The 19,076-nt window shown below is 44.5% G+C and overlaps 1 protein-coding gene across 7 annotated transcripts in view; it reads left to right on the top strand.

Annotated features, from left to right (window-relative positions):
• The window catches only part of EXOC6B (exocyst complex component 6B), a 721,163-nt gene extending 705,037 nt beyond the window's left edge, over positions 1 to 16,126 (top strand). For 4 of the 7 annotated variants that reach the window (XR_003115284.1, XM_025354255.1, XM_025354252.1 and 1 more), the window contains 3 exons: positions 8,286 to 8,398; positions 9,569 to 9,580; positions 12,685 to 16,126. Coding sequence is in view for 6 of the 7 variants with exons in the window: in XM_025354255.1 (XP_025210040.1) it covers positions 8,286 to 8,398; positions 9,569 to 9,580; positions 12,685 to 12,811 (252 nt within the window). In the remaining variant the exon portion in view is untranslated. Of the gene's footprint in view, positions 1 to 8,285; positions 8,399 to 9,568; positions 9,622 to 12,684 lie in introns of all 7 variants that reach the window. The other 3 variants (XM_025354254.1, XM_025354250.1, XM_025354251.1) reach the window with 2 other exon arrangements.
• The last annotated feature ends 2,950 nt before the right edge of the window (positions 16,127 to 19,076 follow it).

Below are 19,076 nucleotides of genomic sequence, written 5' to 3'. Positions count from 1 at the left end.
AAAAAAAGGCAGATGTGGATCAGTGATTATGAAAATACTTTATAATGATGTAATTAGTTTCATTCTGTCAGAGACAGGGAGTGGACAAATGAAGCTTCTCCGGGGTTAGTGTTCTGTATGTTAGTGAAAGTGGACTGCACTTTATACAGCAGCCATGTTCTGAAGAGGTAGAACTTTTAGAATTTTTTTTGGATTATATGTTAAGTGTCCCAGAAAAGCATGTTATTTGAAACCATTTTGTAGTCTATCTTGTTTAACATGAAGAATTCTTCTGGAATGTATATCAAGTGCAAATTCAGGTTTTCCTGCATCAAGTTTACTTCAAGGACACACCTGCTTTGGGAGTGCAGTTCTCTACAGGACTCAGCGTTCCTGTTCAAGCGAAAACATGTAAAAAAAATCACCCCTGAGGAAGAGGGGTGTGGCCACTGTCAGTGTGTCTTAGCATCTGTGTCTGTCTGCATGCCTACCTTAGCTCATACTATGCTTTGCTCCCCATGGAATCCTTGCAGGTTTTCTGGAAAGAGGAGGCTTTCTCTAACATGAGGTAGGCCCCATGTTGCCTACTAAGACCCAACCCACATGTCACCAAACATCTGCTGTGTTCCCAGTCACTAATCATAGGTGTCTTCCATTGGAACCTTAAATTCACATGTCTGGGACTGGATTCCCACTCACCTGTCATAGGTATCATCTCTCCTGTTTGATGCTTTCTTCTTCCTTATACAACTTTTCTTCTAGTGCTGGGCAAGAGCAGCCTAGGTTTGGTCCATTTGGAATGTTTGATATGAGAAGCACAAAATATAAGTCTCTCCCACCATCTAGCCAATATCGTTGCTACAAAATGTTAGCTGACCTATTTAATTCCATTTTCCATGTCTTTGCTGACTACCTGCTGAGAATCTAGCCCATATAATAGTCTGTGCTGTTGAGGAGTCAGAAGGAGAAAACATAATCCCCATCCTTGGGGAGCTCCTGTCTACACGGGAGATGAGGCTTATATGCCAAGAATTGGCAATGAAGGTAGGGTACATCCAACAATTCTCTTCACTCATGAATAGACATGATATGAATTGGTTTGGTAACAGACAGTCCAGGAGGAGAAACAAGCAGGCCGTTCTCCACCAGCCTCCGCATTTCTATTTTCTGAGTTTTTTTGGGTAATCCTTTCTGCCAAAGAAAACTCAAGTACCCCCAGGATGGTTTGCTTGTATATTGCCTGTAATTTTTACTTGATGATTTCCTTCTAGTCCTTTAGCCATGAGCAGCTCATCCATCTGAATTATTTCTAGACTTGCTGCCGGAGACATGTATATTTGTGTACACTAACAAAGATCAACCGAGTCCTGCTTTATCCTAATAATAATCACATTCCTAAGGTCCTTCTTGGAACTTTGCATTTGTTCTACTATTATAATGCTGCCTATTCTCTGTCCAGTTAACTCACTGTATGGCCTTGGACTAGTTTTCACTTTGACTTGTTTGGATTTTTCTAGTCTTTCCCAGCTACTGAAAGTCTGTTCAGAAATTTGGCATAGTCTCAGATGAGTATCTAACTCAGACAGAATCAATCAGGATTAAAAAATCAAAACAAAACAAAACAACAACAACAACAAAAAACCAGCTGTGGCATCTTGGGGTGTGTGAGCCAACAAACCATCTCCACCACTTGTCTACTTTGTGATTTTTAGCAAGTTGCTTATGCTTTCTAGTTCTTGGTCCTCTCCACTCTCCCCACCCTCCATGAAATCAAAATTATAATTTGAGTCTTACTAAGCCCAGGGAATTTTCTGAAAAAACAAGGAAATATACCAGAGGCAGCTTTAGAACTTTGCCAAAGCCCTAGTTAAGAGTCACACAGATAAAAGTTATATAGGAAGAAAAAAAAAGTATCCTATCATAGTGGCCTGTTTAATATATAACCTGATTAAAAATGTCTCCCCTTGTCATATCCTTTTCCACTTACATGCATTTTTGTATAATAACCAGTAATCACATAATTTACCATTTTAATTAACCTATATAGCTTATAAAGTATTACATCAACTACTACACTAGTTTAGTTCCCCTGTTCTATTAAATACCACAAATAGATAACTCTGTGTTTGAAATCAAAGCATCGTTAATGATGGGTTGAGTTTGCGTTTGATTGAATTAGCCTTAACATTTATCAGAATTTCCTACTCTAAAAATCTAGCACTCTCCTGTTCTACCAAGTTAACATGAAATGCTCCAAAATGTAATGTCTGGTCTGTCCCTTGAAAATGACTTTGCTTACCTAGTTTACAAAAACAGCATTTTCATGAATAAATCAAGAATATAATCATTAATGAGGAATGAGCTTCTAGGGAGTGAGTTCTGAGATATGCCATTACATGACAAAACAAAGTGTAAAAGAGTAGCTATGATATGCTACCCTTCAAGAGAGAAAGAGGAAGATATAAGAAAATATATGTGTGTCTGCTCATTGGCGTAAAATAAATAAAAGAAGGACAAACCAGAAACTAGATTGGTTATCTACAGGAATGGATAGGAAAGATATAGAAGAAAGTGGGGAGAATGGGAACAGGCTGGAATGAGGAGGGAGTAATACTTCTCTGAGAACACTTTTTTATATTGCTGTTACTCTCAGAACTATAGTATTGTTTCACATACCCCAAAATTAATAATGAAAATCAGCTGGAATGTGGGGGAATCAAAGGTGGAGCACAAGCAGTGAAAAATGAATATAGCTGAATTATAAAAGAAAAACACAACCATATTGAAAGTAATGACAAAGAAAATAACTAACCTAAGTAACTTTAGAAATCAGTATTTTCTGGGGCAGGAGGATCACTGGAGCCCAGGAGTTCCAGACCAGCCTGGGCAACATAGCAAGACCTCATCTCTACAAAAATAAATATTTAAAAGTTAGCCTGGGCATAGTGGTGTGTGCCTGTAGTCCTAGCTACTCAGAGAGGTGAAGGTGGGAGGATTACTTGAGCTCAGGAGTTCTAGGCTGCAGTAAGCTATGATTGCACCACTGCACTCCAGCCTGGGCAACAGAGCAAGAACTAGTCTCTTAGGAAAAAAGAAAGAAGGAAGGAAGGAAGGAAGGAAGGAAGGAAGGAAGGAAGGAAGGAAGGAAGGAAGGAAGGAAGGAAGGAAGGAAGGAAGGGAGGGAGGAAGGAAGGAGAGAAGGAGGGAAGGAGGGAAGGAGGGAGGGAGGGAGGGAGGAAGGGGAGAGGAAAAGGAAGGAAGGAAGAGAAGAAAAAGAAAGAAGGAAGGAAGGAAAAGAAAGAAAGAAAGAGGGAAAGAAAGAAAAAGAAACAAAAAGAAAGAGAAGAAAGAAAGAGAAAGAAGAAAAAGAAAGAAAGAAAAAGAAAAAGAGAGAGAGGGAAAAGAAAAGACGGGAAGGAAGGAAGAAAGGAAGGAAGGGAAGGGGAGGGGAGGGGAAGGGCACAGTGGTGAGTTTGTGCTAATAACAAATAGATGGATAAATTAATAGTGGGGAAGAGAGAGCACTTGCTTACAGTAGAATGAGTGACAACTCATAAATGTGCAAGGAAGGATGGTGTTGAGATAATCAGCAGTTTTGAAGTTATCATAGTAAACATTGGGTTAGGCAAGAATCCTCACTGGATAACAGTGTATTTGAATGTCTTAAATCTTCACAGTTCCAAAGGAAAACGTAATAACTAGATGTTGGGAGAAATCAGACAACATCTTAATCAGGTGATCAAAATTAATATCATCAATGAGGGAAAAATGAGCATCGTATGCCTCCAGAGGTGATACCCTGAGGAGGACATAGCATCACTTACGTAGTATTCTGCTGAAGAATTCGTGTCTTGAATCTTATAAGAAGCCACTAGACAAAACCAAACTGGGAAAAAATGGAGGCAGGGGAACTATATTCTTCAAAAATGTCAATATCATATAAGAAAAAGAAAGGTTGTATAAATATTCCAGATTAAAGGAAACTAAAGAGACATGACAACTAAACGTAATACTCAGTCCTAAAATTATATCATGTAGTAGAACAAAAATAAAAGAAGCTATAAAGGATATTACTGGGTCAACTTACAAAATTTAATATGGATCATATCAACATTAAACTGAAGTTGAAAATTATTCTGTGATTATATAAGAAAATATTCCTAATCCTTAGGAACACTGAAGTATTTGGGAATAAAGTCCCAGTTTACTTTGAAGAAACTCAAGAAAAGAAATAACATATGTGTGCATGCATGGGTGTATGTATATGAAGAGAAAGAATTCAAGTGCTGGAGCACATGGGGTAGAATATTGACAGTGGATGGATCTGGATGGAAGCAATATGTTGCTCTTTATACTATGCTTATTCTTTCAACTTTCTGATAAATTTGAAATATTTCCAAATGAAAGATATAAAAATAAAAAAGAAACATTAGTGGTCACTAGTGATGATCACTAGTGTGGTCATTAGTGATAATTGAGTGTTCTTGCAGGAGAATTTATAGCAATCTAACAAGGTTGTTGTACGTGGAGAATCGGCTGGGAGGGTCTGATTGACCTTGAAAGTCAGTCTGGAAATCAAAGTACTAAATGGATAAATAGGCCTGCTGGTTTTCTTGGCTGTTCATTCTAACACTGTTCTGTGGAATCCAGTAGAAGTGTGCCTCCAAGCAGCTCACTTAGTTAAGTACCCTCACTCTCTGTCCATCTGTCTCAGAGAAGGCCATAAGACCTAGCTTGAGGCCACCCTAAAAGACTGTGGGAAGCAACATGACCCAGAGTGTGATCTATAGGCTCATGGTGGTTGAACTGAATAGACTTATGTAGCTTCCATGACTGTAGTGGAATAAATTAGATAGATTGTCATTCCAGAGCTCTTAGGCTCACCATTGGCATTGACTTTGGCAGGAAGACAAAAATGGAAATCCTTATGATGGTAGTGGCTGCCCTAAATGGCCCACCACTGCCATCACGCTGGCTGCAGCAGGGAGGCAAGACCGGGGCTGCATGCTCCATGGAGCTGGTGGGAGCCAGGGAGCAGGCAGGAGCCCTACCCTCCTAGGCACAACTGCAGCCACCCAAACCATGGCTGTGGACCCAGGCGTCCCTGCACTCTTGGGGGCCTGGGAAGGCCCTCCCTGCTCTTGTAGGCTTTTAAGTGCCTGCTCCCACTGGCTTCTCCCTGTTGTCAGTGCTGCTCCAGTCTTGGAGCAAAGTTGGGGCTGACCTCAGGTGCCATGAATGGGAGCAGAAAGCAGACAGGTTCCTGGGCAGAAGGGGGCAGGTCCCCAGTGAGGCCTGACCTTCAGGCCACAGAAGGCCTGAAGGCTGGTGGCCAAGCTGCCAGTCCTGCAGACCAGAGTAGGGACTTGGCTGCCCGTGGACCAGATGGCATGCACTTCCTCCCCTCTGAGGCCCAGAAAAGCCCTGAGCTCAGCCAGAACAGAGGAGAGGACAGAGAGACAGCAGAACGACCAGCTGCAGAGAGGAGCCACTCTCTCTGCTGAGAGCTGAACACTTATCAAGACGACCTGCCTGCAGAGAGGAGCAACCCTTTCTGCTAGAAGCTGAATACTTGCTGGGACACCCTGGCTTCTGAGAGGAGCTTCCCACTGTGGGTCATCTCTGAGCTGTTCTATTGCTCAATTAATCTCTTCATTTTGCTCACCTTCCACCTGTGTGTGTACCTCATTCTTCCTGGTTGCAGGACAAGAACTTGAGACCTACTGAATGGTGAGGCTAAAAGAGCTGGGGTAACACAAACAGGGCTGAAACATACCCCCTGCTCGCCACATTGTGGGTGAAGAGAAAGACAGAAGAGCTGCAGCTCTTTGTAGAGCCCAGACATGGGAGCTCCCTGAGCCAGAGCTGTGACTCCCTCTTTGGGGCCCTGTGGTTCTTGGCATCTCCAAGCTTCTGGGTGCTGCCACATTCCCTGGTGCCATCCAGGAAAGCTGCTTGCAGTGCACCTGGTCCAGCTGCATTCGCACAGAGAATTGGTGTCCATGCTGGCACCTGGAGCTGCCCACCCCATGGCAGCACCCAGCGCGTCTGACTGTGCAGTGACTGGACCCCACACTTACTCACACACACCCCTCGCTGCTCCACACCTGACTCCAGTGTCCCTGGCAGGCATGAGCTCAGCCTGCCAGGCCAAGTGGGTGTAACAAACCCAGTGGGCCAGAGCAAAACTCAAGGCAAAGGTGCCACCAGCCACAGGTTTCCGGCCAGAAAAGCGACACCCCAAAGATCCCATAACTTAGAGCTAAGCCATGAACTTCTCTCCACTGTCCACTAGTGACTTCCCATGTGTCATTAACCAGAAATACATGGTAGTATTAGCAATAAATCAGAAGTACTAATACATTAATTCCAGCACAGAAATTAGGAATTCATTTGAAAAGAAGGTAATACATGCATGTATATGTCCATGTATGCTGAAAAAGTAGTATCTAAAATAGCTTTAAGAAATGATTTTCCAGTTTTTCCAATTAGACTTTTTTGATATTCATTCACTTTTCTTATCAGCTCCTTAATAGGCAAATAGTAAAAGGCTTCCTAGGTTTTGTTTTTTTTTTAAATTTGTGAAAAAAATTTTAATTGAAAAAAATGCTATATTTTTTCATAGTTCTTTCCCTAGGAGTTGCGGGAAAACATAGTGAAATGTGTAAAGCATAGTACTGGAAGAACTTTAGAACAAGGGGTACTCTCAGTGTCTGTCATGGAAGCAAGTAAAGAGGAGCTGTCTTGAGTGGTCTTTGAAGACCATAGGACAGAAATACTGACGCTAGAGTAGAAAGTCAGGAGAAATTCTCTTCTAAAGGAGAACTCTCTGAGGCCTTGGGTCAGCAGAAAGAAGTGGTAGAAGCCTTTTAACTTGCCAGTGAAAATAGGCATGACCTGAAAATGGCCTGAGGGGCCGTTTGGGACCATCCTGGCCCAGACCAAGCAGTGTGCCTGTCTCTCCCCGACTGCTTCTCTCATCTCTAAAATCCCTTTCTTGGCTGAGGGTGTAAGGGCTTTTCTCAGTTTTAGGTTTGGGACTTCAGCCATTTCCCATCCTGCTTCAGGAAGTTCATAACTGCTATTCTAAGAGACTGGATGAAGTGGAGACTTGGCCAAATAGGGCAAGGCCCATACTGCCTGTTTGCCCAGCTGCATAGTGAAGACAGATATGGAGGAAGGTGTGCCTAGAGCCCAGGTTCTGGCATTGGATATGACTGCACTCTCAGCCTCTCTGCCTTTGTTCTGCACAGGCAGCCATCTACTTGTCCTCATCAGCAGTTACCTATCTCCTGGAAAGGGAGAAATGGAGAATGTCTTGAGTCAAAAGTACTGTGAGGGTTCTCCCTCTATGCAGTGATGTGAGTCTGGGACTGTGCCCCTTCTAGAAGCTTTTGTTTGTTTGTTTTACTTAGTTACAATTTTTGAATATTTGTTAGTGTGATGTCTGAGGCTAAAACTGGCTGGGAAGGAAAGCCTTTGACAAAAGTTTAGCTTCTTTCAGTCAAAATCTCCCCCAGTGTCAGAACTCAGCTCACCCTCAGAAAGCTCTCATTGTCTTTTCACACATCTAGCTCTTGGCACTTCTCTTTAACACTGATAACCCAATTCTAGACTCTGTGTCCTTAATCATGGGCTAATCTACTCTGGCCCAGATTTCATCTTCTCAGCCTGTGTCTGCATAGGCATAACACATATTGCCTCTTAGAAATGCTACATGATCCATTTACGCCTTGGTTCAGTGTTTCTGTGTTGTCTGTGTGTCCTATTTGTATATAGGCATGTATATATGTCTGTATTACCTAAGTCAGTGCAGCAAGTCAAAAAACTGATACTTGAGCCCAGACCTTTTAACCTTGAAGTTCAAACAATTGCATATGTGGCACTGGACTACATCCACCTTTATCTGTTCTTTGTTAAATACTGAGAATGGTTCTTGGCATGTGGAAGGCATTTGATAAGTATTTATTAAATGAGTAAGTGAATGATTATTATGATATTATTATCATATTTGATTCAGTCTAGTGTTAGTTTCTTTACAGGGTTGCCTCTGAGAGCTAACTGCTGGCATATAGTCTTAGCAACATTTCCATACTGCTTATGGCAGAGATAAGTCTGCCATCTAATGTTTACTCATTTATTTTCTTGGTTGAAAGAATAGTCTGAAGCTGTTCTTTTTCTTCTTATATTTTAATTTTTATGTACCTAATTTATTAGCTGGTAGTGAAGGATGATGAAGTTTCTGGTATCTTGGTTTGTCTTGTCTGTCTGACTAATCCCTGGGGTGGGGTTTGGATATTTTACAGCTTTTGGATCTTTTCATCCAGTGGGATTGGTCAACCTACCTTGCTGACTATGGTCAGCCCAACTGCAAGTACCTCCGGGTAAACCCAGTGACTGCTCTGACCCTGCTAGAGAAGTGAGTACCTAGTCCAGTGGTCTGTGTTGGGAGGTGGGGAGACAGGGATGGGGTTTGGCATAGAAGATAATTTTGCCACTGCCAATATCTTGAAAGATAGCCTTGTTCTGGAAGTTGCCATAGGCCATGGGTGCTGTCAACAATCTCAATCACTGGATTTGGCAGGCCAGTCTTCCTCTTGTGGCTTATTCATTCCTGAGTCCCCAACAAGCTAGGCCAAGTATGGATCAGAATTGGACTCTGACATTACCTTCTAGTTTAATGGGTCTTTTACTAGTGTCTCTTACTAGAGATGGCAAGAGAAGAAAGAAAAATGGCTTGCTTTGGGGCTCAGGCCAGCCTGGTGAACAGAATGAGGCTGCCCTAGTCATCTGGGGATGATGATGGATAGTGCAACTCCACAGAACAGATGGCTTCTCTGGTTCCTAGTAGAGAATCCCTGGAAATTATTGAGAATTATTGAAACCTTCATCTGTTCCCAGCTCCCAGCCCCTGCCAGACTGAGCTTTATTGTACTGACTATCCCAACAAAGCTGTCTTGGAGAATGTGTCTGATTTTTGCCTTAGGCAGTCACTAGCCTGCAGAGGATTCCCTGCCACAGAACTGTAGCCTCTCTGAAGCAGAGGTGCTACCACTGAAAGTAAGTTAGGTAGCGCCAGGAAATCTCAGGGCTAACCAATATGTCACCCAGAAGCTGGGAAATGCTATGTATTACAGCCTGGCTCTGGCTTTGCTAATCTCTTAGAGAGCTGGCAGGTCAGAGACCAAGACCCACATAAAAAGGCAGATTTCTCTTGAAATCTGAGAAACTAGTTAATCCCCAGCTACTTGGAAGAATGCCCTGCCTCTAGGCAGTGTAGGAAGTCTACATATGTGGCCAGTCAGCCACATCTCAAATCCTAGGAAGGCAAGACTCAGAGTCCAGGAAGTCAGAGTGGAGCCTTAAGCAGAAGGAGACGTCAAGGTCTATTCTTCTTACTATGCAATATGAAAGGGGGAGAAAAGGGGAAGAGGTGAAGGGTAGGCAAGAGCATGATGCAGGGGTATGTATTTGGAGCCAAGAGACTAAAAACTCAGACTACAGTTTTCTCCTGACCACGTCAGAGATTGGTGTTTCCATTTTAACTTTGTTTCCCATGGTTCTCTCTCCCACTGACCTTCCTCCCTAGGATATCTAGAGAGTAAGTATATTATTCACTTGGGCCTTTTCCATCACTTTGAGGCAAGTCCTTCTGGTTTCCTCATTGACACTAATGACTACACTAAAATCCCTAGCCTCTGAGTTGTCCCCACCCTGACATACTAATCTACTAAACCAGCCTGGTGCCAACTGGCTGGCTGCCTTCTCTATCCTTGGCCCTTAGAGTGACCCTTGGCTTACTAATTCCTTTGGGGCTGGGAGTGGCAGCAGGGATTTTCTCCCATTGTGCCAGGTAAAGGGTTGTTCCCATTCAACCTCTTGGCACACTCAATATTCTTGCTAGTGTGGGGCCTGAAATAAAGCCCTGACCAAAGGGAGCTCCTCAGCAGCCTCCCCTACCTCTTGGTGGCTTTAAAATCTAGAACCCGCATCTCTTATAGAAGACCCTTTATTAGAGGCAAGGCTTAATCCCACAGTTCTTGGTGCTAAGGTGAAAGAAGGGAACATTTTGACCTTTGAGTTGGTGCTTAAATGGTCATATTTAATGGTCATTATGTATCCTTCAAATGGGCTCTGGGATTCCCTTCAGTTATTTACTTCTCTCAGCAGTCCTTTACTCTTCTGTTCCCAAGAATCTCTGGATCTAGGAAATACTGGCTCATTCACTTCCTATGGCTCAACAATAGTTGAAAATAATTAGCCTCTCCCTACCATTCTGGAGCGCTGGCTGGTAAAGAAGCTATGTGCTTAGCCCTAGCAATCAGAAGAGTTTAAAAGCTTCTTCCAAACACAGTAGATCAAAGGGCATCCAGATCACTACAATCCGTGTCTCCCAGCCTCATAGGAATTGACCCCTTTACCTGACCTATTCCTGCTTTTCCACAGCCAGCTCTACCATCAGATATTGACTCTCCTTTTCAACCTGGCACTTCTTAGCAGGGTGAAACGGAAAGACCCAAAGACCTGCTAAAGACATTTAGGGAAAAGAAGTGCCCCTGCATCACTGAGAGGTGGCCATAGCTGTTAATAAAGTAGAACAGGATACTGGGCTTTCAGAATGGGATGGAAGGTGGGAGGGCTGACTTTTGGTTTTGGAGCATTCCTGAGTGGAAACCAGCAGGCCACCATTAGCCCTCAGGGTACTTGAGTTTATCTTTACAGTGCCTTGTTCTAACTCCAGGTCTTAACGACCAAGAAATTCTAGCCTCTGAGGCCAAAGACTACCCTCTTTCTCCTAGATATTACAGGAGCCTCCCTGTGGGAGCTGAAAGCCAGCGGGCTGCCTGTCTCTCAGCTGCTTCTAGGAGTCATGAAATTAATGATAATGCAGGATATTAAACTAAATGTCCTATGAATATAGGAAGTGGTTTTCTTCATTTCTTTTTGTTTGTTTTGTGTTGTTGATAATGTTTAGATATATAGTATACCCAGCAGAGGAAAGGGAATCTTTCCCTGGGACTATCTAAAACCAGGCCAGTTCCACAAACATAATTGTGCCACTAGTATATAAGGGAACAAATATAGTAATTATCAGAGGCTTGAGGACCCTCATTCTTTCTCTTCAACTAGTGCAGTCACTTCCCCTTCTTCTTCCCCTCCAAGCACAGGCCTCCACATGTGGGTGGTCGTACCTTATATTCAGTGTTCTGAGTTTGCTTGATGAGTAATTCCAGCCTGAAGGCCTTTGAGCTTAGATCAGTGAGAGAATTCTTAATTAGTCTGTGGCTATCACTGTCAGCCAGAGCCATACAGCTGTGGTGCTCATTAGAAACTTCTTGCCACATATAATGCCCTTATGGAATACATATATTGTAAATTTATATCATATATACCAAACATAAATGCCCCTGTAGGATCTCTGGCCTTTTGACTCACTGGCCTCTAATCTGCTCCTCTGCAAAGGGCCACCCACAGTGGGGGGGAAAAAGTGGTGCAGGATTGACCAAAGTCCCCTGGGAAATATGCCTGGGGGCAATTTATAGCCTGGTGCCATGTTCCTTCCCTTTAGCCTGTCTCCATACAGCCCAGGGAGCAGTGAAGTCAGAGGGCTGGCCCAGCTCTGGTGAAGACTGGCCCTACCCCAGAAAGAAATCTGTCTTGGCACTGTTCTCAATTGTCTAACACTGGAACTAGCTGTGGGATATGGGTCTGGTGTGCAGAGGCTAGGACAAGAGTTAGTGGCCACCAATATATGTCAGGGGTTGTGAGCCCTGTGCAGGGAATAGCAAATTCCTGAATTCTGTCACAATTGCTTAGACTTGGGGGTTCTGTGACCATCTCAACCTAGTCTTGACTTTCTTGTCCATGTTTCCCCATTAGGGCTGTCTACCTGAAAGAACCACTGGCCAGAATTGCCCGTGGTTCTAGAAATATGCCATCTGTGAAGCTTTAGCATGACCCAAAGGTCAAAGGTCTGGGGATACAGACAGCCCTTGAGGACTCAAGGGCTTTTCATGTAAAAAGCTCTGGTTTGTGGAGTGAGAGGATGGCCCAGCCCTTTGGCACATGCTTTCCTAAGTAACCATACTCTCTTAGTCACCACACCACCTATGTGCCATTACCCTGAGACAAAAGGAAAAAGGTCAGTCAAGCCCTTAGTTTTGTTAGGGATGGGATGGAGTAGCCAGCTAGAGTGAGGTTTAGAAATACACAGTGGCCTTTGGTTATTCATGTTCTCTTGGAATTGCTAGTTAAGAACACTTTTCCTGCTTTACCTTTCAAATGTTATCTCGAAGGTCCCAACAGGATTTAGTAGGTTCATGAGGTAATGAGTGGATCCTAGACATTCTATAAGGGTTTATTGACCAGCAGAGCTGTTCCATGTCCCACACACCTATAGCAGGCACATACCTGCTGAGAGAAGGGAATGAATTAGGTGGAGCAGGTATAAGGGATAAGGAGATTGGCCCCTCCAAAACTAGGTCTTGACCAGTTTCCAAAGGTGACTGAAGTTGAGAGATGTAGGTGCCAGAATGCCAGCTTCCTGATGAGTAGGTGAGTGTGGGCCTGACACTGGAGATATTCTGGACGCTCTCATTACTCTGGATAGTGGTTAAGATGCATTGCCATCCTGCCTCCTGCAGGTTCTCCTTCCACCATTGTTTCCTCAAACACGTTGCCCTTTTTCTTTCCTTCTCTGTTTAGGATGAAGGATACTAGCCGCAAGAACAACATGTTTGCACAGTTTCGGAAAAATGAGCGAGACAAGCAGAAACTCATTGACACTGTGGCCAAGCAGCTCCGAGGACTCATCAGCAGCCACCACTCATGAAGGGTGGCCTGGACCTACAGAGGCGACTTGCTGCAGTCCCTTTGTCTGGGATCCAACCCCAGCTGACCCTGCATTTGTGTATTCTTCTTCAAAGAGAGCATATGTATTTTTTTATTAACCCCTGTGCAGTATTCACGTAACATTTCCCTATAGTAAAAGAGGCACAAGAACAAGCAAGTACATGAGATGTTGCTAGGCTGGGACTCAGGGGAAGTTATTACTACACTATCTGTGTTATCTTAGAGATGGTGGTATCATCAATCCCAGTGTGATGAACCACCTTCCATCCATGGCTCTAAAGCTTAGGTCTGGGGCTTAGGAATCACAAAAAATGGGTATCTGGCACTGGGAGGTAGAGTGAATAAGCAAAAGGATACTAAAATATGTCCTGTTCACTCCTGGATGCCCATTCACCACATAGATGAGGCTGATTCTTCTCAATGCAAGGAAAGGGCCTGGCAAACATTATTTAATACACTAAGGGGAGCTCTGGAGGGTCATCTCCTCAGTCTGCTGACTTTCACTGGCTTGTGAACAAACATGTTATATGGCAAGATGACAGCTTCATTCCAATCCCCCAAGCTTGGCAATTTCTTTAGCCTAGATCTAACCTGAGGCTTTTACTGCAAATTTTTCTGGGGCAGGATACAGCTAAGTAGAGAGCAGTAATAATTGGATCCCATCTTTAACTGCAGATTTGCCCCAACTCTAGAAGTGTTGAGTCTCAACCCGAGGAGTTTTTCTGGATCTTGAAAGCCAGTTTTCATGGAATCAGAGACCCAATCCCTTCCCTGCTCATCTCATTTCCTTCATTCACAGTCATTCACATTTGGTTCAGGACATAAATCAACAGTTATTTCCATAGGTCTTCACAGAGCATCTGAGACTTAGCCTTCTCCAGTAATGCTGTTGAAATATTTCAGATTTCAGAAGCTTAAAAATGGCCCTTACCTTACCCTTAGGTGAAACCTGAGGATTAGTTGGGATTGTTCCTTTATGTTTTAAAACCAGTTTTTTGGCTATGATCTTCAAGGAAATGTCACCAGCTCTGCACTGTGGGGGCAGCCATGACTGGAGTGGATGCATCTAGGGATGGAGACATTGTTACCATAAAGTCAGCAGAGCCAACCATGGCTTGTGACTTGTTGCCTCTGGCCCAACTGTCCTTCACTAAATAATATCCTAGATATTATTTTGTCATTGAAGCCCAAGGTTCCCATCCTCTTTTGAGATCCCCAAAGCCGTCTTTGGCTTTGTCTGAGAAAGATTGCCTATAATCCTATCCTCCAAACTCTAAAGCCTGGAGCAGCTTAGCTTGGGAGGCTGCATTCATTGTCCCAGATGGACTCCTGAGACTTAATACAAGAGCTTTGCTATGAAGTCAGTCAGGGGAAACTGTACTTTAAGATACTTCAGAAAGATGCTACTATGGCTACTGGCAAGAGTATAATTGCGCATCACCAAACAATGACAAATAAGCCACACAGGCCTTTCCAGCTTGGATTGGTGGGAGGAGAGACTCATCAAACAGAATTCTTCACTACCTTTGTCAGCTACTGAGTTGCTTCTGGGGAGGGAGCACTTCCTTGCCCCCCACCACCCTCAACCCCTCTACCTCACCATATCCTATCACATCTTGATAGTCATGGGGAAGAGGATGTGCACACAGACATACAAACTTCCTCAAAGCTGGAGAGACCAGGCTACATGTGAGCTCACAGATGCCTGCTGCAGCTCATCCTGAGGGCTGGGTGGTTGGCCAGGGTTTCAGGATGAGGATAGGGGATGAGCACTGCCACCCAGAACTTGATAAGCCAAGAGAAGGCAGGAGCCAAAATGGCATCGCCAAGCTCTCATCTTTGTTGAAACAAGTGAGAAACGATTATATTAATCTGAAGTTCTATTGCTTGAGAAGGGTTAAAAACACTTTTCTTCGCTAGTACCCCCTTTGCAGCAAGATCTCTTCAGCTTTAAGTGCTGAGAGACTTTGAAGTGGAAATGGAGAGACATGTAAGCATGCCACAGTGTTTATCTTTAGAGGATCATCATTGCTGGTCTCATCCCAAACCTCTGCCTTGGAAGAACTGTGCTATAGAGGAAAAGGTGAACAACGTGGAGGAATAGGGGTTATTCTGCACAGAAGTCCCCTGAAAGAAAAAGCCTATTCAAGCTCAATATATAAAGATGGACCCTTTGATATATCTTCTCTCCATTCTTAGTCTACCTTCACCTTGTCTAACTAAAAGCAACATGCAGCTACTGAGTTATATGTAGAGGCATACTCTTGGTTGGCCAGGGAAGGTAAAAACAGGGACCAGCAATGTCAAGTTTTTGAATTAGAAAAGTGGAATGTTTTTAGTTTTGTCTATAGACCTGTAGCTGGGCCAACCCTTGAGAGGACTTGTGCAAAGCATGTGTGCCCATACCCATCAGACTCCTCAGATATGGCCTCAAATACCTAGAGATATAGAAACCCTGGAGGGCCTCAATAAGAGGGCAAGCACACAGATGGCTAGAAGCCTATATGGCTTTTGGTCAGGATGAACCCTTGGCCAAGTTCCTGGGGAAACCAGGTCTATGTTCCTGAAGGGACAGTCCAGTTTGGGACCCTATTAGGTTTCAGTAGTAATATAGGCTGCTTGCATCATTTTAACATTCATAGGAAAAATCTCTTTGAGCAGGCTATAAATGAAGTTGTTGCAGGAAAGAAGGAATAGGACCTGAAAATGGGAACCAGGAAGTGAGACCCTGTTGGCAAAGGGAATGTACAGCTTCCAGGGTGCATTGCCCAGTGTTCTCATTGCATACCAGTCCTCCAAGTCAGTCTAGCCTTACTGTACACTTGACAAGTGCTTACTCAGCAAGTCACAGACCCACGGCCTTTTATCTCCCAAGATTGGCTTTGGCCATGACCTTCCTCATCAGGCCTCTGAGCACACTCTTTAGGGACTGCTGCAGAAATTCCCCTACCTTAGCCTCCCTTCTCCCAGGACTCCTCTCTTGACTGCAATTGCCTCTTCTTCTTTTTTTTTTTTTTTTTGCCTGCATTCACAAGTACTTTTCACAAAGGTGTTGGAAATGGCGTTTTTATTTTGCACAGATAGTTGCACATTTATAGAGAAAATTAGGAAAGTCCATTTTTAACTCTGAAGGGAACTTTTTTCTCTAAAACTTACTAGTAAAGCTACTGATATGGATGGGCCGCATGGTTAGGGGAAATCTCCTCTGTGAAAAGAGCATGTTTATTCCTCTTGTACATTTTCCTCTTTTAACTGCTATTAAACAAGAAAGCCTACATACCTGTTTCAAAAGCCACGGTGTTGTCTCATGGGTATTTTGTTCTTCCATCCCATTTGCACAGTGCAACTGTGGTTGGTGAACTGGATGACTGACATTGGATCCCCACTCAGCTGGACTGAGGACTAGAGCAGGCAAGAGCCTAGTGGGGAGGAGAAAGCCTACCTTCCACACAAGGCAAGGAGCCGTACTGTGGCCTTGGAAACATCCCTAACCCCTGGGTTAGGTTTTTTTCCTGCTTATGCACCTAACACTGACATCATCATCAAGAAGAACTTTTTGAACTGCTTGAGTTAAGTGGAGCACTGGGCTAGGCAACTTGGAACCCAATGTTGAACACTAGCCCTGCCAAGGAAAGGCTTCCAGTCAAGATGGAGTGATGTAGGATTATCCAGAACAAAGCCAGGCTGCAGAAAAGGGAGAGATAAGCCTATTTTAGACACAGTGCAGGAGGGGTACAGTCATCCTGGCCTAGTGAAGGAAAGGGTCTGGTTAGGAAAGACAGCTCAGAAGAGATGTTAATTAGCTGAGCCTTGAAGGGGAATGCAAGTCAAATTTTGTGAAGTCATAGGAATGAGTATTTTTGGTGCAGACCACATTAGAGTACAATGTTGGCATGAGCCTGGTATGTTCTGGGATGTAATGAAGAACCTCCTAAGCACATCTGGAACCATGGTAAGTAAGACCAGCAATGCCAGTGTAGCAACGCCCAGCCTGCTTGCCCTCCAGGCTAGCACACAAGCAATGGGAATAGACTAGAAACAGTTTTCTTCAGTAAGATATCTGACTGCTGCAACTGGGCTTTCATGCCCCAGACCTGGGCTTTAATCTCTGCAGTGCCACTTGCTAGCCTCTGACCTTGAACAATTACTCAACAAACTCCCTAAATATCATCATCCTCATCCATGAAAGCAGAATGGTAGTCTCCAACTTACAGGTTTGTTGTGAAGTGTAAATGAGCTGTGGAAGGTCAAAATGCTTAGCCAGTATCACGTCGAGCAATAGCCTATGCAATATTTAAGGCCTTTTCCTCCCTACCTTCCAATTCCACAACATGCCTCATGGCTGAGCAAAGGACAAAGGTGTCCAGGGCTTCTCTGCCTCCTGACATCCTCTCCCCAAGTCCACTACAGGGTTGGTGATAGCCATGCCCCCCAAGCACCTGTATATGAAACAGAGGGACACGCCTTTCAAATCAGCCAGCCGCCTGGCTCTGAGGACAGCCTATCCTCAACACTACCTGGAACCTTCTCTACTCTTGCTTTGGTGCCAAAACTTATACTTTCTTCTATTGGGAGTTCTTAACTGGGTGTCCAAGAACCATCGCAGATGTGTGTGTGTGTTTGCATGCATGTGTGCATGCCACCCATTTTTTTTCTGGAAAGGAGGTTCATGGCTTTCATCAATGTCTAAGAAAGATTCATGACTAAAATACTGAATAATAACCAAATCCCTTCAGACATGTAGCTCTCCTCGTGGGGGAAAAGCCAGAAGCTCTAAGCAGTGACCCTTCTCCCTGCCTCATAGAGCTCTGATAGATTTTTCAAGCCCTGCTGGTCTGCCACCCACCTTCTCCAGAAGCCTCCCCCTGAACCCCATGTCACACCTAAAGACTGGTGAAACCACTGCTCCTGGCTTTCTCTCAGCATGCTGGGGTCCTGAGTGGGGACAGGAGGACTCTGTACTCTGAAAACACAGAGGCTTCCAGCTGGTTGGGGAGATGACAGAGTTCAGTACAGAGACTTGGGCTATCACAGTCAAACAACCTGACTCACCCCAGAACATTTCCCACAGCCTCAGTACAGACTCTTATGACTTCCGGCCCAAGGCCTTGTCCAGAGGGAAGGATGTGAAGCAGTCACCACCTTGCCCCTTTTCTCACAGCTGGGCTTCTTATCTGCCTGCCAGACAGATGCGGATGGGGAATAGCTGGTGGGAGATAAGAGGAGGCAGGGAAAGAAAGTGCCAAACCCTTTCCCCAGAGGCCTCATTTTGAATTTAATGGACGGAGTTTGCCGGGAATGAGAGAGGCTACAGGCCCTAGGGACCAGAAGACAAAAGCTCTTGAGGAAGTGCAAGGGGGAGGAGGAGAGGAGTGAGGGCCAGGCATTGTGTGGCAGAGCTACCCCTCTATCTGTTTCAATCGCTGGTGGGGTTAGGGTTACCCTGCATTTGGGGCCCCAGCTGCTTTGTGGGGTCTGTGACATCAGCTGTTGTGATGGTAATGGATGGGCCTCTCGCAGGGGGCACCCCCTCCTTGGCCAGCCCCTAGAGAAGATAGAAGCTTCTATCCCCTCAGGGTGGGGGCCGCCTGGGGGCCCAGAATCGGACCCAAGACAACAGCCCTCCTCCTACCAGTCTGAACCCACTGCTAAGTGTAACTTCCAAGCCCAAGCTGTGACCTTCCTCTCTCCAAAGCTCCAGAAAAGGAATGGAATCTGAACATTGAGACGCTTTTCTGGCCCTAAACAATCCTCCCATTCTCTAGGCTCAATGATGGGTCTATTTCCTCCTGTAAATGGGTCTCGTAATCTTCAACTTTTACCTTTGCTTCTAAGGGTAATTAATTGGATCTGCCTCTTGTTCTCCCCACACACTCCCCTCTCTGTTACAAGGCTCAGGTTATGCTGGGTAGATGGCTTTCTTTTTATTCCATGGGGTGCTTATTCTTAAAGCTGATGGAGTAAGGCCCTGCCCTCTCCAGTGATCCCCTTTTCCAGACAAGCCTGCTGGGGAAGCACCACTTCCGTGGTTACTTGTAAGGGGCCTATGACTGCACCAGCCAAAGGCTTTTCAGATAGCCAGTTTTAAGCAGCCATTCAGCTTTTTCCCAAGATTTTAGGGAAGGCATTTTCATGTAACACTCTCAGAAGCAAAGTAGGAATTCATTGGTGGTCTGGACACTGGAGACAGGGAGGCAAAGATGGGCAGCACCTAGTCCAGCAAATGGCACATGGGCACTCATGGT

The sequence above is a fragment of the Theropithecus gelada genome, chromosome 13 (genome assembly GCF_003255815.1).
Source record: "Theropithecus gelada isolate Dixy chromosome 13, Tgel_1.0, whole genome shotgun sequence".
Lineage (NCBI taxonomy): Eukaryota > Metazoa > Chordata > Mammalia > Primates > Cercopithecidae > Theropithecus > Theropithecus gelada.
This window is presented reverse-complemented; position numbering and strand designations above follow the sequence as displayed.